We start from the raw sequence: 24,802 nt of genomic DNA on the forward strand, positions 1-24,802 counted from the left end.
CAACAGTTTTATAATATAAATTTATAGGTTGGAATATTTAGAGTAATTGAGAAACAATACCGGAACCCTGAAGCCATTTCTTCATTTTCTTTCTCTCCCTCCCTCAAAAATGAAGCTTTTATATGTATAATGTATATGCAGTAAATAATTTATATATCATATACTACTCTTCATAATTAGTCGTGCAGAATTTAATTGGCGAATTTTTTATGGTTATTTTCCTTTCTTATTTATTTAGTTCATTCCTTTATGTTTGTTGCTGGGGCTTGAAGTATTCGTATTTATATACATAAATATATCTGCAGTTGGGCATATAAAATGTAATAGTATTTGAAATCCTGGATCGGTAAAAAACAGTTATAACTTTTATTAATTCGATACAAATTCGATCTGAATCGTTCTCATAGTAAAATTTTGATTTTTACCCGCGTCATTTTTTTTTAAGAAAAGGAAATATCAATCTGGATTGAAATTTGAAATCGAGTCTCAACGCTAGAAAATACCCTTTAAAAAATTAAGTTCCTCCAATTTCTTCTAGGAAGGATATAATCCGTAAAATGCCTTCAATGAAGAAGAGATTATTAGATAAAATGGCTTTCACATTTAAATGACTACATGATTTTCAAAGTGAGGACCAAAAGCTTACAGTAGCATGACTAAATTACGAAAATGTGATTTTTATGGAATCAAGCAATGACTACTCAAAACCATTTTGTGATATCTTTAAATACAATAATCAGCTTGATTTTTTATTCAATATGTATAGAACCTTCATAAGCAATAACAACCTTGACAAGCTGTCTACAATATTGGCTGCTTTTGAGAATGAGACCGTCTCCATAGCGTACCAGGCTGTTATGATGGCGCCTCGGAGAGATTCCAAATTTTGATAAGAGGTGCGTCACCTATTCTTCTGCAAGACACCCCAAACTGAAACTCAAGAGGGTTTGGATCAGGGTTGGAGGAGGGCTAAATGGAGGCAGGGAAAATGTAAGGGATGTTGATTTAGAAGCTTAGGTTCTTCTAGGCCATATGGCTCCTAGAGCTTCTTTAATGCATTTTTTGATGTTGTAGACTGGTGGTTCTTAACCAGTGGGGAATTCCCCACTGGTGAGGAATGGTGGAGTTGCAAGTGAGGAATGACCGATTGGATAAGAGAACCACTGTTTCAAAATTTCACCAATTTAAATTTCAACCAAATTTCAAATCACAACGATTTACAAACTGTTTTAACAACCAAAACAACCAATAAATGAAGTATTGTAAGTCAAGTGTGGGTAAAAGTGACAAAGTTTGTTGGGTTGTAAATATCAACAGCGGATCCCCGTAAACTCTGTCCTGTTGTGTCTCTCCTTGGTGCAAAAGGTGAGTAACAGAGCTCCCATTATCATGTAATTACTCATCCGTGTATATATTCTTATGGTTATATAATTTAGTGTGTTTGTATGCTGTTGTGATGATATTGTATGTTAAAGGCTAATATTTGTGAATTCTAGGGGAAAAGTGTTGCATGTTCGAGACTGGCTACAGTGCAATGGCTTTTTCAATGTTAGCACAAATCAACGACGTGCTCAAGAACGAAGCCATTATCAACCACAATAGGATGCTGGACGAGTTTGAGCCCAACCTTCCGGACTTCAAAAGTGATAACCCAATGATGAGGTGTTTACTAGGTATCTCTTCAGCTTTTTAGTTAACAATTTCCCAAAAGGAAGCAAAGTACTTCGAAGACCAGTTTCTTGACAAGGTGCATTACTCTCAAGGAATTACTGTTTTTTTAGAGAAAAGCCTGAAAGTATTCTGGAGCTACTATGCATCGTTCGTATCTTCACGTTGCTTTTGTGGCGCTCAAACTACTGATTGCCCTTCACGTACATGTGCGAGTTGGTGTTTGAGCATGGTTGATATCAAAATCAAATTGCTAAACTGTATGATAGACCTTGAATATGATTTGCACTGCGCCATTTCAAAAGTGGAACCGTACATCGAGGCACTCATCTAGGCAAAACAAATGCAAAAGTATTATGAACTGGTATGCGTCTATTCTTGCATTTTTGTATGTTTTTTATTGGCCAAATAAATTGAAAAAAAAGAAAACGAATCTTTTCATATGTATTATATTTCCATGTGATAACTGTTAGTTAAAAACATAATATATGCAAAGAAAAATTAAGGCCTGTAAAATGGCAGAAAAAAGCATAGTTTATATTCACATATTAAACCCTGCATGAGTTAAAATTGAAAATGTCAAAGACAAATGCTGTGGGAGGAAATGAAGAGTTGGCTCACAAAAAAAAGTGGAAAATTGGGGAAAAAAGGTTAAGTACTCCTATTGTAGACATTGTATGAAGATGACAACAGTGACGGTAGCCTTTTCGGCACTGACACTGGCGTAGAAGATATCACACATGTGTTCCCTTTTTTTGCTGATGATCCCAAGGTTAATAGAACTAGGAGGTTAACCCATGATGTAATCGCAGGGACATCTGCTTGGTATTAGGGATTTTTTGGAAAAAAAAATCTAATCATTAAAATGTTTTGAAAAACATTTAAGAAATTAAATTTTTTGTAAAAATTCAAAGATCCACAGCTGTTAACTAAAAATTAAATTCTTTGGAAAAAAGTTTCAAAATTTAAATTTCAAATATTAAATTTTTTGGATAACTTTTTTGTAAATTCATAGCTATTTACAGCAAATTAAATTTTTTGGAAAAAAATTTACGACTTAAATTTCTTATTTAAAATATTCTGGAAATTTTTTTCAAAAATCCTCAGTTGTTCACAAAAATTAAAATTTCTTGGGAAAAGATTGTCAATATTAAATTTTGATGTCAAATACAAAAATTCCGTAATGATTATTTTCTTTTTTGGGGATTGTCTACAGCCCATCCAGCCCACCCCTTATGGACGCCCCTGAATTGGACTAGTTAGAATTTTCAAATTGATATACTGTACCAACTGCTGGGGAATTATGTATCATGATATACTATTAGAAATTAGTAACAATATATACTCTTTTACGTCATTATTAAAAAGCGTGGTGGAAGTCAAATATCAGTCTGAAAAGTGTAATGGAATAACCTCGTAATTCTATTAAACTTGGTTCTTCTGACATTTTTAAATGGGAGGGATCGGATGAAAAATAATTTGTTTATTTTTGTTTCAGCATTCGTTTGGTAGCCTAGGGTATCTTTATAACGTCGATAGAGTCGTAATTGAATACTTCGTCTATGTTTTGGTCCCGAATATATATGTCAGATATGTATATTTCATAAATTGTACCTAGTGTATGGTGACGCTCTATATAATATCCCGAGTTATTTGTTTCATAATTATCACACCAAAGACTCATAAATTTGGTGTAACCCAATATTTTGTTATTGTTGTGTCTTATAATAACTTGAAACTTCTTTAGTTTTTAGCGCTTTCTCTCTCTTTTCCTCTTTTTCTCCTTCTTTCCCCAACATCATTTCTCTCTTAAATTTTCTTCTCTTTATTTTTGCCATACATTTTCAATTTCCCCCTTCGTCGTCTTGTTTCCTAAGCAAAACAAACCCGTAACATTTAGTTAATCGCTAGACTCTCAACGCTTCATACGTTCACACAACCATTTCTCTCTCTCTCTCTCTCGTTTATCGACATTGGTTCTAATTACTTTTTCTTTATATAACCTGATGGATAATGACTATACAAGACCATCATTTAACATAGAAGATTAGAGTGAGTTACGACTTACATATTTCTTGTGAGCTATTTTAAACCAACTCACACTTAGTGGTTATTATCCTTGTTGATTGACTAATAACATGCTACTCCGGATTTGGACTCTACTCTTTCTACTCAAACGATGCCTTTGTCAAAGGTAAGTGAGGTCTAAGACCATTTAAATGTGAATATATGTTTATTGATATCATAATATACACAAGTATAGAAAGTAACAACAAGTTGCCTTTAGGAATTTCTTAAAAAAAGAAGAAGAAAAATCTCTCCGATCATCATCCTAAAGCAATTTTACAAATTATGTATTTTATTATTTATCTTTTTTTTTGTGAAAGAGTCTTCTTTCTTCTTTTTTTATCAAGAGAAAAAACAGACGTGCTATTTTTAATCTAATTTTTTTAGTATTTTAATTAAAATACTCACAAATTAATGAATTGAACAAAAATTATAATAATGAGAATATTTGTTTCCCCCTCCCTTTTTTTTTTGTCATTCTATTCTTAATATAAGTCATTATTTCCCTTCTTTCTTTTAAAATAAAAAACAACAAAATACAAACTATTTGACACAAAATTTATTTAATTTCAAGACTATTCACGAAAAGAAAAGCGAAATTTTGTGAGTAAACAATATTTCCTTTATATTTCAGTATAGAATCTATAAATGGAAGTTACAGATAAAAAAAATTATTATAGCCCGACGTACCAAATTCCATCTGTTAATTTAAATACATTTTAAGGTAATACGAAATGTATATTGCACCCAGGAATTGTTTTTATAATACAGCTTTACCTCGCTAGCACAAAATTATAAATTTATTTTGTTGTTAGCTGTCGATGTTTCTGATTCTTTGCTTCTAATCAGTGTTTTAAGCGTTGACTGATTGAATTATAATTCACTTTTCGAGCGTGGAACAGTCTCAACAATTATTGAATAATAATTCCATTGTTGCTAATAACCAATTTATTTTGGGCCTTTTTTGATTTATTTTCGTATGAAAAGTTGTGTGATTAAATAAAAATGACGACGTGAATAGTTAGGTATATATCAATTTAGATTAAAAGCCTGTAAAATGTATATATGCTTGTGACTGTCAGAAAATTTCATTGGTTCAATTGTGCATGTTAAATTTTTTTTCAGTGACCTAGTTACTGTTTCGTCCAATGAGATAAACTTGTTTAATTTTGTTTTTAGTTATATTTATTCTTTTAACGTTCTTGGTCCTTCGAATAAATACAAATTAAAAAAAAAATCAAAATATTTCTTTATAATTAGGAAATAAAAATAAATGGACTTTTTAAAATAAAATCATGGAAAAACAGGCAATAAAGTTAATGTTCCCATTAGTGATGTCACGGCTCGAGAGTATAAATCCTTTCTAGAGCTGCTAAACTGAGGAAAGTGGATTACCCGTGAATCGTTTTAAAATACATAAAAGAACCGGTTTGTGAACCGTAAATTTTACTGACTAACCAAAGAGAATGAAACGTCATCATTCATTTAGTGTTTAGATTAATTCCTTTAGCCTTACAGGATAAACGTCAAAGTTAAGTCATAACATACTATTTATACCTTATGAATTTAATTATTGAATATATCAATTTGGTTGGTATGTTGCATTCAGCAATACGGTTTTCCAGTTAACTGGCTTGCTTTTATTTCTTCTTACTTGGCCGCGATATTATTAAGATAATTATCACTTTACAATATAGTCTGATCGAGGAATGATATCGATATCGTATATGAAACAGTTAAAAATTAGATGATGATTTGTTTAGAACCAGAAAATATCACAAGAAAAACTGCATATAATACTGAATTGCAATTAAAGGATCGTTTCATCATTAGTTCCTATCATTATCATTTTTTTTTTCATTAAGTAATAAAATAATTTAAGCAGTTAAAGGGTTAAGAGATAAAAAATATTTTCGAAATTGTGGAATATCTATTATAATTTTCATAGTGTTTTATTGATGTGCATATACATAAAACATATGTGTACATATGTTTGCTTCGGAATATGCCTAAACAGTGGAACCACGGGGAGAAGGAAGTGAAAGTAGGAGGGACGATGACTGTATGATCTCATCCTTAATATCTATTCTTTGTATACAAGCGACAATATTTAATATATATATTTTTATTAATATGAACGTAGTTGTATAAGTTTAACGATCAAATCTAAAACTTATCAACCCTCTCTGATATGAAAGGATATTAAATCTACATTTATAGAATCTCCTCCTAAAAAAAGTGTAAAAAATATATTGAAATTTATTGGCTATAAATTTCAATTGTTAAAACATGCATTGTTTGTGTCTATTTTTTACACACCTACATATTGATTGAATAGTAAAAGTAATATTCAACAAAATATCTGTATAAGAACTACGTATTCTCTTGAGGTGTTAGTTGTGGCTTAAAGTATAGAGTCTATAAAACCTTCAAAATCCTATCAATTACCAAAACAAACAATATGTTTGCTATAAAGTATCTTCCATCTCTATAAAAAACTAATTTCCGCCCCTTTCAGCTATGCTAAAAACAATATTTCAAAGGTTCTCTATATCTTGATTTACCAAATCTTCCTTTAAAAAAGAAGAAAAAGAGATAAAAAAAACAATTGTATAAGGCTAAAGAAACAACCAAAATAAAGAACTTTTGGAGACACATCTGTTACATTTCTTAAAATTATGTACCTATGGTCGTTCCAAAAAGTATTAGACAACTATAGGAATTTTAAAATATCTACCTGCATCAGAAAATCAAACTGAAATGATTTTTCTCAAAGTTAAATCTAGATTATATTTGCATTCTTCGACGAATTACCATTAATTTCTATCAACAAGTTATTCTTATTAATCCTTTGAAGGTGCTTAAATTTGAAGTGAATGGCAATAGTATCCAAAATCTCACAGTATCTATATGAACCGAACTGTTGCTCCACAGGACACCCAAGGTCATAATGGATTCTGGAAACTTGGTCTTGAAGACTTGAGGAACGACGAACTTCTCATGGTACAGCCATATATATTTTTTTCTTCTGTTGTACGTCCAATCGACAGTCCAGTTTTTCTCGTCACTGTCCTTCCTCCATTGTTCCCTGTTTCAGCTAGCTCGACAATTGTTAACCTTCTTTGCTGCTCCATCGTTACTTAGGATCAGAATCAATCAAAAGATAATAACAGAACCTCTCGAATGGTACATTAAAATTATATATATATATACTACTCTCTTTATGCATGTGGATGCAGTTAAAGTCAGCCCCAATTTATTTGTTAGACCCTGTATATATGATTTTTTTAAAATAGTTGGAAACTTGTACTTTTCTTTACTTTTTTTCAAGAGTATTTTTGAGATAACTCAACAGATATCCTTGTTTCCATCTCTTTTTCATAAAATAGAAGGAAACTTATGAGGTGCATATTAAGTTATGGGATTTCTAACTTAAAAAAATAAGTAGTATTCGTTAAGCTATTAAGAAGCACAGATATTGGAGCTAAAGCATACATTTTACCTATATTTATATATGGTTAAGATATATTGAATTTTTCAATAGCCTATAATTTCATCAACGCTCTAGATATAAAACACTTTGTTTTTAAAAATGGAATTTATGAAAAAAAAGTAATTTATCTTATGGATATTTCTACTATATATTGCTGATACTATGGGTTTTAAGCTGCTCTTCAAGAAACCATCAAACACGAAGGTATTGCAAGTGATTTTGTTTGTAATGTCATTTTTGGTATAAAACAGTTATTCCTAACTTCTTCATCATTGAAGAGCCCTGAGTAGTTTTTTTGGGGCATCTAATTTTAGCGAAATATTTGAGTCTTTTTAGCATTTTCTAATTTAACCATTTCTTTATAAATTTTTCGGGAGAATATTATTTCTTGCAATTTATCATGACTTATTTTTAGAAAATCAATTTAATGATGACCCTGATAACCTCACATAGTCCTAGACGATGTCCCATTGCCCCAGTAAAGAATCACTGGTCTGGAAAATAGTTTCGAAACTAATAGTTGATATTGATATTTGGTCTTGGTCTCGGCCTCTTAAAGTGTTGCTCTCCAATCTAGAGTAAAACTCAAGATCAAAGCTACAAGATTGAAATTTCCAGTTGCTAAAAAAATAAACAATACTATTTTTTTTATATTTAAGGTGAATTGATTACTTTCATTCTTGGTATCAGTTTGATCTTGATTCTTTAGGATCTTGTAAATAGTTTAATTTCGATAGCCCAAAGTATTGTTCTCGTGTTAGGAGGCCTTGACCCCAATACTAAATATTTTTTGTAAAATTTGTCCGACCAAGCAAAAAGTCTTGAAAGAGCAGTTTTATTTTGCAAATTGGTTATGGGGAAAAAAATCCATTAGCATTACAGAATAATGAAAATTGAACTTATATTATAATTACATTATCTCCTCTTCTAATAATTTATATTAAAAACAATATTGTTAATTAATCATGCTCCAGCGTCAAATCTTTTCATTAATTATCATTTATTAAATATTATTTAGAATTGCCAAACATTTACAAAATACTTAATCATTTATCAGTTTTTAATGGATATGAATAAGAGTTAATTAAAATTTGATTTTTGCTATGGTTAAAAATTCATAACAAACAGTTAAAAGGAGAAAGTGTTGACAAATTCAATTCCGATTGATTCTAATATGAAAAATTAGTAAATAAATCTATTGAAGTATTACACAACCTTGTTTTATTTTGTATAGTGTTGTGTTGCTACTAATATAGGGCTGAAGACTACAATCCTGTCCACCAGTTCAGTCTCGACCGACCCAATCTAGTTCAGTCCTACGTTTCAGTTCTAAAACTGATAAAGTTCGATCATTGATGAGGTAACTCAACTTTATTTCTTCTCTTTTAAATAAATTCTATTAATGCCAGTGAGAATGATCGATGGTCTTAAGGATCAGTCCCAAGTACTAATAGGATCGGCGGTCCTAAGACTGTACTGGACCAAATAAATAAGGACTAACACAGCACTAAGTATGGGTATACTTTTACCTATGTAATAATGTTTACATATTTTTGAATAATATGAGATCATAAATAAAAAACAACTATAAATGAACATTCTAAAGTATAGATAGGTTTTTATTCTACATTTTCTAAAGTAATTAATATAATTTTTCTATTACGTCAGAATTCCTGATTTTGAAAATATGGTATTTAAAAAAAACCCAAAGGCAATTCTGTATTTTAAATAATGAGTAACACATTTAAACTAAATTAAAGAAAGAAAAAATTAGCTTTAAACATACAAGCTATATTAATAAAGCAAAGTGTATTTGTAAGTACGTAAAACGGGGTCATTTTTGATCTAAGTAACAACAATGTAATCAAACCAATGAAATCTTGCAGGCATTTTGCATGTAACATTGAGCGTGCCCATCATAATAAAAAAGAAAAGTAGTTTATAATTATAGAGTCGTCTAAAAACGGTGTGTGAAAATAAATAACATCTTGCAGGTGTCAAATCCTATTTTTTATAACTATTAATCCCTGGCTCATCACTTATATTATTTTTTTTTTTCAAGTTCTTATTATTGATCTTTCATTCTTGAGGAGAGAACATTTATGTATTGTGTAACTACGTCTGAATGTGTTCATGGGAAAGAGTAAGTCATATTGACAATTTTTTTTGTGTATTTATCTTCTATATTTTAAAACCAAGGTTTGTCTGTTGGGTACCGCCTAATAACTCCGAACAATGGTGGGTACTACCGCTTGTTGTTAAATAAATCTTATATGGTTGAAAAAAAGACAAAACAACACTTGAATTTAAAAAAAAAAAAAGGTGAGGGCAAAAGAAAAACCGGTAGATCTGATAAGCAAATTAAATCACTGGGGAGTGAACATAGCAAAGAATTGAATATTTCAAGCCAGATCTGATCAAAAATCGTTTGTCAACATCATCAAAATTTTGTTTTCCAATCGATAGAGAGGGCGTTGAGGATTATAATTGCTTGATAGGCACAATCATGGAGCCACGAAGCTTGATTTTTGGGCTTCACAGAGTGTATTACACTTTATATTTCGTAGATAAGCTACTCAATTTTCTACATTTTCTTTTACTGCGAGGACGTTAAAATGATCCAAACCCAGGGACTCAGTCTTACCATTTTTTTCGGATATCTTCTTTTATCATCCTAAAGACCAATAATTTTGGGCAATTATTAGGAACAATGCAACGATTTTTCCAATTCTTCAAGCCAAAAATAACAATTTATCTCTTTACGAACAGCTCCCGAACTTGTTTTTAAAAATACAAGATGTTCCTAGTCTGTACTTAAACCATTTTTGATTGGTTTAGGAAATGATTCTTCAAAAGGACTTTTGGATCAGCATAATCCCATTTTGAAATAAATAAACTTTTGAAATACGATATGTCCACCATTTTTGTTTAATTTGCCTAAAAATAGTATTCGTCAAGAGGGAATATTTTTGTAAACACGAAAAGTTGGAGGTCACAAATCATAGCCTCCTTTTACACACTTCATCCAATTATGAAGGTGTAAAATAGTCATTTTCGGTATTATTCGATAGGAAAATATCGATATAATACTAATAAAGATTTTATTAAAGAGAACCCCGAATAACATAATAAATATGTATAAATCGATACATATTGATCCCCTGGGTATTATTGTCTAAAAATAAGTTATATTTTGTATAGCGACAAGTTTTCACTTCCATTATTATTTCCATACGTCTTAATTGTATTTTTAGGGTATATCTTGTAATTTGTTTACTAAATCCGCACTTATCACAAATGGTGTGTATGTAAAAAAAAGTGAAGTATGACGTGACTGGCATCGAACTCATGAAGGTGGAAATATGACGTCACAAATACTCAAATTAAAATGTAAAAAGATCTGATTTTGTCAGATTTTCTTAGTTTTATCATCTCATAAATACTAGCATTATGTCAGTTCTTATTAAGGACCAAGGACTTCAGTTTCGTCTGATTCCAACCACTACTCCCTCTTGTCAATTCTAAAAAAAGTTAAAATCGATTCCTCGTGACATTATTGAAATTGTTATTCATTTTTTTAATTATTCTGTTATAGCAATATAATAAATTATATACCAAAGTAAAAATATAATATGTTTGTATTTTATTGTATTACAATAAAACAGGGATGTCTTTTGCAAGATATGTACAGTGTTCTTAATTAAGGAGTTCACAGGATTATAATGATAATTATTATGAATAAAAAAATCAAAATCCAAGTTATTTTCAAAAAATTTCAAATATAAATTTTTGAAAAAAAAAATCAAAAATCTCTACCTATTCATAAAAAATTTGAAAAGATATTTTTCAAATTTTTTGCAAAAAAAAAGACTGTACTGGAGTTATTAAATCAGGACCTACACAACACTATTCGATAAATCTTGGGCATACTAAAAGAAACAATACTAATCAACTAAGGTTAATTTGTTTGATCAGCGAATGTTCTTTGTAACAAAAATGCTTACTTATCCCTATATTATTTATAGATGTCTTTTTCAAAAGAATGATGGCAAATTACACGTAATTTGAAAGTTAATTTATTTTAAGAAATGCACCATGCTTCCAAGCAATCACTCATTGGGGATAAAGTATATATGTGTATACAAAGGTAAAACTGTTGTTCCGACTTTTTTCACAAAAACATATCCATGCTAATGTACGCAAATCTACAACGTCATTCAACTATATTACTATTTACCTGGAGTACAACCCCGTTAAAATATTAGAATAGGTGACAAAACAATCAAGAGCACATTTTTGGGTTTTTGAAAATATATTTTCAATATAAGAATAATAGTTATAAAGTATTTGTATAATTTAAAACAAATAAAAACTAAAAAAAAAAAAATGAAAGAGTTTTATAAAAAATGTCACTATTTACTTAATTGGCCAAATAACCATAATGTGAGAGTTGAATTTTTGTAATGGATATGGACAGATTTAATTGAATCAAATATACTATTTAAAATTCGTCCCTTAATGTAGTGTTTTTATAAAGAAAAAAAGAATTGGCGTAGGCCTAGTATCCATAATCTGAAAGTTGATATTTGGAATGAATATAGACACTTTAATTCAAACAAATATATAATTTAAAATCCCCCAATAAAATTGTGCCTTTATTAAATAAAAAGGAATAACATATTATGTATACATTGTGTCAATGAAGTGAATATTTCTTAAACTGTTTTTTTTCTTAATTTAAAAATTATTAAGTACATTCATAAATCCAAAAATATGACTTTATTTTTTTGTTCACTTTTTCCAGAATTTCATTCAACACAAAGACGATAAAATTTTGAAAAATGTAAATTGATTTAAATATTAATATATTTCAATAAAATTGCACAAATATGTTCATTAATCCCAAGTGCAGTAGCAAAAAAGGAAGGTGAAAGTGTTATCCGTCAAAATTTGATAATTTGTTGAATAGTCTGTCTCCTTACTCTATGTAGTTTATGTATAAGTAGAGATAAGTTTATTGTAAGAGCTCGAAGAGAAGGCTGGAGCAAGAGAAATAGTATTACTGATTGTTAGTATCAGCTGCCTATTATACCATTTTTGGGGGATAAATTGAATTACTGTTATAAAGAGGAGAACCTTCTACATTTAAAATAGAACCAGAGCAGGGAAAATATTATTTATATATTTAAATTCATTTACATATATTCATTTTATTATGCATTTTTATACCAATTTACATCCAAGATTGGTGAGAATGCTTACTTTAGAGGGGAATGTTAACACCTCAACGATTTATTTAATAATGAATAAGAAAGAAGAACAAGTACACACATCAACCGATTTCCATTTTCTAATTGCTATACTTAGTTCTTTCTTTACATAACACATTGGTCAATAAGTCCCGAGCCTAGACATGGAAAACAATAAATTTTTTGCAAAAATTCATTATTATTCTTCAATATAATCTCCTTTTAAAATAGTACAATCACTCTAACGTTTCTCTAGCTTTTCGATACGACGGGTTTAGAACGATTTGTCGAGACCTTCAAAATATCCTTCAGTTTCGAAAATCACTTCCTCATCTGAGCCAAATATCTTTTCACGGAGCATATTTTTGAGTTCTGCGAAGAGCTTGTAGTCGCTGGGGGCCAGATGTAGAGAATACGGTGTGTGCGTAGCATTCCAAACCCAATTCGACCAATTTTGCAGCTATTTTTATAAACTTGTGACGCAGTGTCTTGGTGAAAGAGTACCTTTTTATTCTTCAAAAGAGGTATTTTCTGGGTAATTTCGGCCTTAAAACGATCCAACAAACCATTATAATAGTCATTGTTGATTTTTTTTTTCATGTTCTAAGTAGTCAATGAATAAAATTCCATCCTATGACACCTATTTAGTAATTCTTTTTTAGGGAAAATTTTCCTGTCTTACCTTTTTGCCTTTTTTTACGATGTTCTAAGATGATGTCATCTCAGGAGTAAATCAGACTTAAAATCTGCCTTTACTGACAAATAAAAAAGTAATTGAAAATATTATTTATTCACTTTTTAAAAAAAATTATTAATATTATATACTCACAAAATTATTCAAATTGGCTTTGTCTGCACAGTCTGAAGTCTCTTTCTTACAGAGTCACGGCTTCTTCGGGCTACTTTTCAAGGATTTTCTATCACAATACTGCAGCAACTGTAATCAGTTCACCCTTAGTGGGCATGAAGATAGAGTTGGTCACTCTCTTGACCTACCTTACGTGAAGAATTTAAGGGCTCAAATCAGGCAAGGAGGGATGACTTGTCCCCCAAGTGCTTGAAGCTTGTTTTTTTTTAACGCAAGTTCGGAACAATTTTTGCTGTATGAGTTGGAGTCCCGTCCTGCTGGAAGTAGATTGGACCCCATGGAAGTTAGTATTGATCCAAATAAAAGATATTTTGCCTCGATGAAATTTAAACAGGTTTGCTGGTTTATTTTGTGGCCAACTAGAATCCTAAAAATGACTTTCTTTTCATTAAAAGCGACGTCTCCCCAGATAATTAAGATTTGGGGTTTTGGGTTCAATATATGTATCTGACCTCTGGAAAAATACTTGAGGTTTCTTTAGACAATATCCAATCATTTTAAATGTTACACCGTTTTGAAGCTTCAAAAAGTGTTTTTTTTTTTCGAAACAAGCACGATCACTTCCGGACCATTTGCGTTCCAACTGAGTAGACACTTTGTTCAATTAAATCTTCGAGCCTGAGTTCAGTGTTGCTTTTTTGCTTGTAGAGCATAAATTGATGGTATTTTTTTATTAATACCATCATTTAGCTCCTACTCACTTGGTGCTCTTTAGCAAGCTTTTTAAGGATCTTTCATCTTTTATATGCTTGGATTGCCTGAGAAAGCTTCCTTGTCAGAGTTATATTCTTTCTTCCTTGTCCTGGACTTCTGGAGGTTCTCTCTATTCCCATGATTATTTTTTCTGAAAACAGTGGTCCTATCAGTTCTAAGAGCAGAAATGATAGCAATTTGGGTCTGTCCGTTCTTAAGAAGGTGGATAATGACTTTGCTCTCTTTCTCAATAACGTAGCAAATCTAAAATTTTTTGGACAACTAATACAATCAAAATAAACTTAATTTTTTATCTATTACATCAATCAACATCTAATTTTTCCCACAATCATTATATATTGAATCAAAGTTCCTTCCAACTAAATATATGGGCGTCTACAGGATTATATGTTTATAGATTGTCGGAGAAGGGGGCTTGGTATTTGAAATTATTTTGAAAAAAAATTCAAAATTCTATAACTACTCACAAAAAATTGTTTTTTTTTATTCAAAATTCCCAGCTGGTGAGAAATAATTAAATTGCAAATACTATATTTATTGGGAAAAAAATATAGCTATTAAAATTTTTTTTTTTTTCAAAAATCCATAGCTATTTGGAAAAAATTTTCTAAAATTGTTTAAGAAATCTAATTATTGGAAAATATTTATAAGAAAAAAATTTAAAAAATCTATAGCTATTTCCAAAAAAAAATTTTTTTTAAATTTTTTTTAATAATAATACATTTTTTCCCCAACTGCCGGAATGAACTTGTATGCAATAAAATAATTATTTATAAAAATATATGTCCTCCCTATCGTGTAAAATTTTATCATCCTGGTCCAAAATATTTATAGTAGAATGAAAAATTCCTTAATTGGGAGGGTCTACAGCCCCTCCGGCCCACATCCTTGGGATGCCCCTGAAATATGGACCACCTTATATATCTTCATAGTATTTAGCAAGCTGAAAATTTCAAATAACTTTCGGTACTTTGAAAATTGAAATAAATCAAAATGAAATTGATTTAGGGGGGAAGGGGGGAGTTGAAATAGATTGGAAGGAAAGTTCAAATGGAAGGTGGTTTGTGTATATAGACAATATAATATAGAAACATACGTTTGTATATAAACATATTGTTAGATAGTTTGGAATGAATTTGTAAAATAGGAATTCATCAATTATGTATGCATAAAACTTCCATTGTAAGAACCTAAGAATAAATACAAAAGAAATAAAAAAACGAAAGATAGAGGGAAGAAAAAATAAACATGTATTTTTGGCTGCAAAATGAATATATAAAATGGAAGGGTGAAAGGTGTTGTTAGAAGGAACGTGTGCCTCCATTCCTTTCTAGTTTTCCGTTATATCTATGTACAATATACAGGGTGAGGACTCAAAAATTAGAATCCTTTTCGAGGTCGTCTAGCCTCATTTCTAAAAGTCTGACAATTTTGTAAATGACGTCATTCAAAAGAGCTGACAAAAAACTAAAATTTTATGTTTGTTTTGTTTTTGTGCCATCAAAAATGTTTGAGCAACAAGCAAAACAGAAAAGGGTGAGGGATCTCCTCCGCGCATAAGTCGATCTCCGACAAGAAGATATTCACAGTGAACTCTGTCTGAACAGAAGAAATGGTCACTTCTTGGCTTAATCAAGAGTTCAGGTCGAGAGAATCTTCAGGATCAAGCACCCAGCTTAGGTCATGGTCCTCGGCGTCGTGGCGTCTGACGGCAGCAAGATACTTCTTTAAGACCAAAAAGAAAGTCAACACGGACGTCTACTACACGGAGGGAGAACATGATTGCCTTCCGGCCGACAGATTTCTGGACTATATTTTCACTCGATTTGAGCCCCCTGGTATTTGGCGCGTCTTGGACAGAAAGACAAACATGACTTTTCACCCGAATGTCGATGTCCTGAAGGCCGTGATTACAGATTAGCGGAACAACTTGTCTTCAGACTTCATCAAGCCTAGCTGTGCTTATGTTCGTCCCCGTATTGAATCCATCATTCAGAATAGAGGGGGGACATATTGAATGAAAAGTGTAAAAAATTGTTGAATTACCAACTTTAGCTTAAAAAGTTTGCAATAAAAATGACACAAAATAAATATATGTTGAAGTGAAAGCAGTTTTTAAAATTTTCTAATTTTATGTCCTCACCCTGTACGTGGCGTGTTCAAAAAGTAAGGGGACTTAGTATTTTTTTATTAAAAAATATTAATTTATTCATCAATATTTATATTCTCCCCTTCAAAGTAATCCCCCTCAGATACAATACACTTGTGCCAACGCATTTTCCTTTAAGTGCTTCTCATAAGCACTTTTTGGTATAACTCTGAGCTCTTCTATGCTTTCCATTGGTCTTCAGTTTTGGTAACAAGAAAAAGTCACATGGGGACAAATTAGGTGAATTTGGTGGCTGAGGCAAAATTCTGGTGTTGTTTTTGCCTAAAAAATGCAACCATTCTTTATGTGAAAATGAAGCAATTCCAGAATAAACTTCGCTAACACTCGTTTCATGCTCAAAACGTTCAAAAAAATATTACAGCAGGAGCCAACCGGTTTATCAATATCCTCAGTAACTTCTCTGATAGTGATTCGATAGCTTTCAAAAACAATTTTGCTCACTGCTTCAACGTTTTCATCTATAGTGGACGTGATTGGGCGTCTAGAGCAAGGATTTTATTGGCATCTTCATGGACATTTTGGAAAAGTTGGTACCGCTTGTAAACATTTTTTTTTCCAGAACAGTTTCAAGGGGTTTCGAGCACTTAATGTTATTTTTTACACAAAATTTGAAGCAAATTCTTTGATCCATGTTTTTCAATAGCAGAGAATCGCCAAATAAACAAAATACATGTAACCGTTATGCCTCTCACAAGCAAACTAAACATATTATATAGCTGAAACAGTATTTGTATATATATGTTCATGTATGTACTGACATAAAAAAATCAAAAAATTGAGCATACCAAATGTAACTTGCCCGAGAAATATGAACAGGCATCTTACTTTTTGAACACACATAGTTACATAGAAACTACTTCTCAATATTTGTTCATCTACCTGTTTTTTTTTTCTTCTTACAAAAGGAAAGTCCAGGAAAAACAAAAATATGATTTTGATTCCATCAGCTTGACTTTTCATCTCCTCTTAAGAACGCCTAAACTATCGCTCAACCCTCTTCTCGTTATCCCATTCTTATTTTTTGGAAATCAAATCAAGGTAATGGAACATCACACCACAGAGACTAAAACCATGTGTAATCAATGGAGTGAGGATGGAAGGAACCCCAGACTCTTGGGTCCTCCTCCATCATTCCATGATGATTGCTTCTACTAGCTGTGATACAGAATATAATAGATGGTTCATAGGACTCAACTGATTTCCTCCCTTCAAAGCACCCTGGAAGATGCGTTCCTATATACGATAACTCTTCTCGATGGGATATGATTTTAAGTGGAGATGGTTCTTGTCCGAGTAGAGAGACATGGAGTTCACCATAGACCCTGATGTACAAAATGTCCTTGCGTCGTTCCTCCTTTGACTCCTTAGTTGTATTGGAAGAATCTGGTAAATCCTTGGATATTTTATAGATTTGTTTCTACTATTGAAGATTTTTCTCTTGGCATTGAGGTTATGACTCAAAGAGGGATCGCGTGGAGAGGGAATCATGAGAAATGGTGGTGGTTTCTTTCTCTTCTCCTATACCAGAGCCATTGGAAGATGAGCCTTCCAACTACTACCACCACAACTTCAAGGTGGCATCCTTCCTGTCTAGACCAAATAAAAAGACTGATGAATAAGTAAATTAGACATTTTTTCGATTCTTTCATGCCAGGGGATTGAGGCCTTCAAATGGAGCTTGATCTGAATTTGGAGACCACAAAGCGATTTTTAGAGCATGTTCACTGAACGTTAAATACTGAATAATAGAAGGAAAGCGACACAATGTTGAAGGTATTATATAATTTAACTTATTGAATAAAATGAGCAAATTGGCTCCCTAAATTTTATTTGTAATTTCATTTAATGATATTAAAAATAAACCTTGATAATAAAGATATCAAAGTGATTTTCGCCTATTTATAAAATGAATAGATGGTAAATTTTTTTATAAAATAGCTTGATTTTTTTTTAATTAATGTTATTTTTCTTAGATTAGGGACAAGAAAAATAGAATATTCAGAGAAATATAACCAACCCATGCAAATGTAATAGTTAATCTATTGTCTACACAATTGTAATGTGAATATATAATGATCTAATTGAATATTTTCTATACATATTTAGATCATAGATATAATAACTGAGGGCTTGATTTTGGATATATGGTAAAGGTTTAACAATAAGTCCTAATTATGTTTGTCCTATTATAGTATTCAAATACACTAATGACTCACCATTTTCCTTCATAAAAAAGGAACAAGAGTATTTACTCAATTACAAGTATCTATTATAATACTCCCAACAAAAATATTATGCTTCATGTTTATCGATAAAAGAAACATGTATACGTAGGAAAAAAACAAAGTTCGTATTTCCCGCCCCCTTTTTTAACTAAGTATATCTTGGGCATTATTGATCTCATCCAATCATAATAAGACGTTATAAAAATATGAGTGTAAACTACAAAGACTTTTTGGCCTGTATTGCGCTTAGCTAGTTCAGTCGTCAATTATCGAGCGTTGAATATAGAGGTATCAAAGGAAGAAACTTGCTAAATGTTACATTTTTACACCCTAAAATGGAAAAACGTGTCGAAAGTGACCAAGAAAATTTGCTATGGATACGGGGCCGATACTGTTTTGGTTTATGTTGCACAATAGTGGTTAAGGGATTTTGCTCTGGTGTAGTGGAAGTGAATATTTCACCACGCATTACTAGGCGTTTCATCAAAAATATCATAATTGATAATATTGAAATAGACTGTCATGTTAGCAGACATAGCATCGTCTGGGAGCAGATTTTAGGTCATAACAACGTTTTGAACTATTTGCAGAAGTCTGCTTACAAAATAAACTCAAATACGAGAGGAATCGTGTGTATACTACTTATAACAATTTCTGTTCCTATTTAGTATTGGTAAAAAATGTAATATTTGAATTTTTTTTTAAAAAATTTTAAATTAGAAATAATATTTTTTAATTATTTTTTGAGAACTGTCTGGTATTTTGAAATTTTTTTCCTAAATATGTAGTTAAAATTTGACATTTTTTCCTCAAAATTTAATTTTTTTGGAACAACTAAGGATTTTGGAAATCTTTCTACAAAAAATTCAATTTTTTTTTGTGAATAGCTGTGGATTAAAAAAAAAAAAGTAAATTGTAAATTTTTTTATTTTGAAATTTTATTGGATTTATTTTTCCAAAAAAAAAATCAACAAACCAAGCCCCCCGCTTTAAATAAAATCCTGTGTGGACACCCTTCATAAAAAAAAATGCTATTTGTTAACTATTATTTAAAATATTAAAGAATTGGAATCGGTTATTTTTACTAGAATCGCATCAGAATCGGTATAGGGATTCTTTTTTAATCGTCCCATCACAGTTGATCTTTTCTCTTGATGAGTAAAATTATAAGGATGAAAGGTTTGGAAAAGGAATTGTTTATTTCCGATTTCTTTATTTTTACACATAAAAAATTCCTTTGATTTACAACCCTATCTATGACTATATTTGTATTTTTTAACAGCGTGTCAAAAACAAAGCCGATTTCTTGTACATCCAATTAATAATTCAAGTGTTCAATTCAAAACTTATGCGTAGTTAATATATAATGTAAGTAAATATAAAAAAAGTAAGTGAGGGAGTCATAAAATAATACCCTTGGGATTTGTGTCCCCATTTTCACTTATTCATTTTTTAGGCAGAATCCAGAAATGTGTTATGATTTATGAACGTATACTGTGTGTTATTTCTATTGCTAATATAATATTTATTTTATTCATAGAACTTATTTCCCTTTCAAAAAATAAAAGGAAGTATAAATTTAGTGATTATCTTCTATTCATACATAATATATATGTATGCATGTATAATACGGATGTACATATCTGGATACAAGATATAAACGGAGTTAAAGTGACAACCTATGAGGTAGATTCCCTACACCTTCAACCATAACATAATTGTGTTTTTTATGAACCAGGTGGAAATTTCTAAAAATTGAACCTTTCATATATTTCTTACTATATATAAGAATCGTTTGGAAAGTCCGTGCAAAGTCCTAGACATGACACTAATGGTGCATATCGAGGTTATGTTTTGTAATTAACATCTATTGGAAGAATACTGACCAATTTTCAGTCGGATCGTTTTATTTATTTCTGTTTGGCATTCGTTTGAATCGAGGAATCTGCCAGAAAGGTTATGGCAACTCTCTTTTGGATTTGCAAGGAATACTCCTCATTAACCATCTGGAAAAGGGTAAAACTATTATAGGTACATATTATAAATCGTTATTGGACTGTTTGAAAATCGAGCTGCAAGAAAAACGCCAACAATTGGCCCACAAAAAAGTCATTTTCCATCAAGACAATGCACAAGGTAACACCTCAGCAGTTGTGGTACCTAAATTAATTGAAATAGGGTTCCAACTCGAGATGCCCACAGCACTAGCAATCTCACTCGCTTTTATTTTTCTGTCATCCATCACCATATCATGGATTTTATTAATGATTTCTGGAGAAGTAACCGCAACAGAGCGTTCAGAACGTTAAGCGTTACTTGTGCCCATATGGCCACTCCAAAATTTTGAAACTACTTATAAACTGTTCTTATCAAAGGCGCAGAGACCTCATAATGTTTACCAAGCTTCTTTTTAGTCTCCTGAGGCGTTTTGCCTTTCATAAAGTAATGTTTAATCAACATACGAAATTATTTTTCGTCCATTTTTTGAAAATCTCTCCACTTCCTCGATTCAAACGAATGCCCCACAGAAAGAAATAGACCGATCTGAAAGTTGGTGTGTGTTCTTCCAAGAGATGCTACTAACTAAACAACACTCATATATGTTCCAAAAATAGTATTTTATACAAACTATTTCCAATACTGTCACATTTTTATCTATTTAATATAGTCCCATCGGCTGTTAATATGGCACTATTCCTTTGAGAGAAAAAGACGCGGGACTTAGGATTTGTATTCATTTCAATCTAAACATGATCAACAGCTGCCTCTATTGACTCTAGATTATATGACGTTCTCTACAAGACTTGATCTCAACATGCGGCGAGAAGGAATAACTAAGAAGCTGAGCATCTGAGTTACAGGGTGCCCACTTTGATTTATCCCAGTAATTGATATATTTAGCCAAGAATGATTAGGTGATTTTGTCCCTGTGTGCAAGAGTTCCAACCTAGTGGAAATGATATTATTGAAATAAGAGAAGCTGTTTATTTACTGCAGTGTAAGAGATTGTAAAATCTTTGTGTATGAAAACGCATAGACCTAATGGGTTTATCTGAATGATGTTCTTGAGAGGTTATCTGCATTAATAGTGGGATTTATATAATAACATTCAACTTTTTTTACTATATAAACAGTCTTTCTGACCATTCCAATTGGGTTTGAAATCTCCAATGGAGTCTGATCCGTAGGAATGAAAGTTGTTTTAGTTTTCACCAGGTGTAGTATGTAAAATATATTTGAAACAATAAATTGAGAATCAATTCAATTAAGTTGATTTCAAACAAAACAGCTTATACAATCATATTTTTATTACTTCTCTCATATAATTACCATATTGCATCTTAAAACCTTTCATCCAAAAATAAACAAACAAAAAAGAATGCCCAAAATCTGACAATAGTTTTCCAATTCATCTTGGCAAATATGAAACTCTCTTTCAATAATTGTAAGGGATTGTTCACAACGTAACAAAAACTAATCCTAATTTTTCAATCAACGTTAGGAATATTAATTATGATTAACGGAAGTATAAACATGGCAATAAAAGCATTGTAAATTTTTGTAGTGTGAGGAAACCATTCCTTCAAAAAGTGGAAAGAAATTAGACTACAATTTTGACACTTCTCCCAATTATCGTAATATTGATCAGTGTAAAAGTACTCACTATTTGAAAATATTTAATTCAAATCAACGTCTGGAAAATGTATAAAAGTAGGCAAACCAATAGCTGACAAACAATCAAATACACATAAGTTTTTCATGTTAGTGGGTTAACGCTATGCTAAGCAATTAAGTAAAAGTTCGTTTGAAGTGCACTTTCTTGAAGAAAGAGCAAAAACAATCTACATACACATATCAAAGAGATCTCTCTCCCTATGGTCTTTTTAAAAATAATTACCAGATAGGATCGTATTATTGTAGTGACCTCATTTTTCTATATTATAATAATAATAAATAATAAAAACAGAGTTCTAAATCTGCATGATTTAATACTAGAGGTTTGCTTTAAAACGTACTAATAAATAGACAAATCCACGTAATAGGAAAACATTTAATAAAATTATTTATTAAAGAACAAATAAAAATGATTTAAATGGAGGTGAAAAGATATTTATTATACAAAAGCCTATCTTATTTAAAAAAGTGTATATAAATATTAATGGCTTCTAATTATTTAATTCTTCTTGATTCAATAACTTACTAATCAAATGACGTCTTTGCAAAGCCTTGTTGATGTTCATGATAAGCTTACTCAATACACAAAAAAGATGAGAAAAAAGTTTCATTATATGATTTTTCTTCTTTTTTTTTGTATAATAAATTGCTTTAAAAAAATATTTATAGTAAGTGTCAAAAATGGCATGGTATAAGCTCATGTTATGACGGATAAAAAAACACAAAGAAAAAGTTTGTTATTTTTTAATGAAAACTTTATTTAGAGTCTATTTTTTTTACTCCTAATATGTTAACAACATGCATGAAACCACAAGGAAGTCATGAAGCATATGTACACAGTTGCATACCCCTTCTCCATAACGACATATTATGTAAAATAACAACTAGGATTCATAACCCCACAACTTTGTCTCTTCCTTGTCCCCCCTTAATGAGTGTTAATGAGTGAAAAATGATCCTATTGCCTATATATTATATCACAAACAACAACACTGTGTCATAGCATGTAATTAAATATACAAAAAAGTATGTAATTAAGCTGACTAAGAACTAATTGCAAACAAAAAATATTTATCTTTTAAAGACAAAATAAAACAAAACAATGGGTTTTCCACAAGAAATCTTGAACGTGAATTACCGGGTGGAAACTTGAAACTTACACACTTGAAAAGAAAAAAGCTTGTCATTCTTTAATTATATATTTAACAAAAATCTTTATTCATCTTTTTCTGGTACAATTGATTTATTCTATTTGTTTACCATTGGAATCACAGATGGTGACGTGCTTCTTGTAAAAAGAGTTGTAAGCATTGTGAATGAAGTTCGGATCAATTGCAGTGCATACCTTGTTGATGGAGGTCTTCATGGCTTCAAAGCTTGGATGACGAATGCTACAGGTCCTACTCTCGATGTGCAGCCAGAAAGAAAAGTCGGAGGGCAATGTTATTAGCTAGGAAAGTCTAAATTACTTTAGGCAACGTTGAAGATGGGTCATCTTTCATACTGCGAAGAGAGGCCAAATTTTTGACATTTCCGAACATGGACTTGTGATTGACGTTGAGGTTCTTGGCATGGGCACGCATAAACTTGGTTGGGTTCTTTTTGATGGGGTCTTTGAGGGCATCCACATTAATGATGGGCTTTTTTCCGGAGCCCTCCTTCTTGTCTATGGTCTCGTTGTGGTATAGTCTCATCATAAAATTGTAGATGGTCTTACAAGCCATTCCCGTCAGCCTGACCACCTCTGTTGGAGTGTAACCCGCAGGAAGATGAGTTGATGATCTAAGCATTGCATCTCACTGAAATGACTTTTCTCGTCCCATTTAAAAAAAAAAAAAAAAATCAAAGCAGCAGGTGCTTGAGATACATGGCTACCTATTATAGGCAATTCTAATTTCCTCACACAGAACCTCTCAAATCGATATGATATCAGTGTGTGTAAATTTCAAGTTTCTCCCCGTTAATTAATTGTTAAATCTCCATTATTTTTTGAGATTCAATAAGCCCTAATTTCCAGCAATTAAGTTATGGATATACAAAAACGTGCATAAATTTTTCCTCCCGATGAACATTTTTTCCCTCTGAGGACGCTCTGATATGATGATGTCACTGGCCGATAATTAAGATTACGTCATTAAGCAATATGAATATCTATAGGTTGGCTTCTGGGGTTGATTCAGGCACACTTTAAGGTTGAAGGTGGTACATCAACATTTTGTGACCGATACATCCATGGTTTTTGTATATTTGAATTAACATTAATTCAAATAGGTCAATTTCCTTAAATTTGAACTTTTACTTAAAGGAGGACCATTCCTCATGATTTTTAAACAGAGGTAAATAAAATATGAAATTTGAAGATTTTTGCAATTGCTATTTTTATTTGCAAAAAGCTTGCATAATTATTCTTTTATTCTTGAAGATAGAATAATAAGTATAAAATAATCACTCGTAAGACGGAGAGTAACCCTGAGAATTTTTGTGGATTTATGAGATTAAGTCCTTGTTGGACTCAGAGTAGAATTAAAAATCGATATCGGAGTAAGCTCTTGGTTGATACAGAGTAGGATTTGTGTTTATTTCCTTCATCTTCTAGCATCTAATTTAATTCAACGTCATGACAGCTAAGCTGCTCTCCTTCAAAACGTTCTTCAAATTACTATGTGGATTTTC

The 24,802-nt window shown here is 31.2% G+C and overlaps 1 protein-coding gene across 6 annotated transcripts in view; it reads left to right on the forward strand.

Moving 5' to 3' along the window:
• The first annotated feature begins 3,506 nt into the window (after positions 1-3,506).
• The window catches only part of LOC121128093 (glutamate-gated chloride channel), a 151,678-nt gene continuing 130,382 nt past the window's right edge, over positions 3,507-24,802 (forward strand). For 2 of the 6 annotated variants that reach the window (XM_071892534.1, XM_071892536.1), the window contains exon 1: positions 3,507-3,871. Coding sequence is in view for 3 of the 6 variants with exons in the window: in XM_071892530.1 (XP_071748631.1) it covers positions 3,807-3,862 (56 nt within the window). In the remaining 3 variants the exon portion in view is untranslated. The remainder of the gene's footprint in view (positions 3,872-24,802) is intronic. The other 4 variants (XM_071892531.1, XM_071892532.1, XM_071892533.1 and 1 more) reach the window with 3 other exon arrangements.

The sequence above is a fragment of the Lepeophtheirus salmonis genome, chromosome 13, assembly GCF_016086655.4.
Source record: "Lepeophtheirus salmonis chromosome 13, UVic_Lsal_1.4, whole genome shotgun sequence".
NCBI lineage: Eukaryota > Metazoa > Arthropoda > Copepoda > Siphonostomatoida > Caligidae > Lepeophtheirus > Lepeophtheirus salmonis.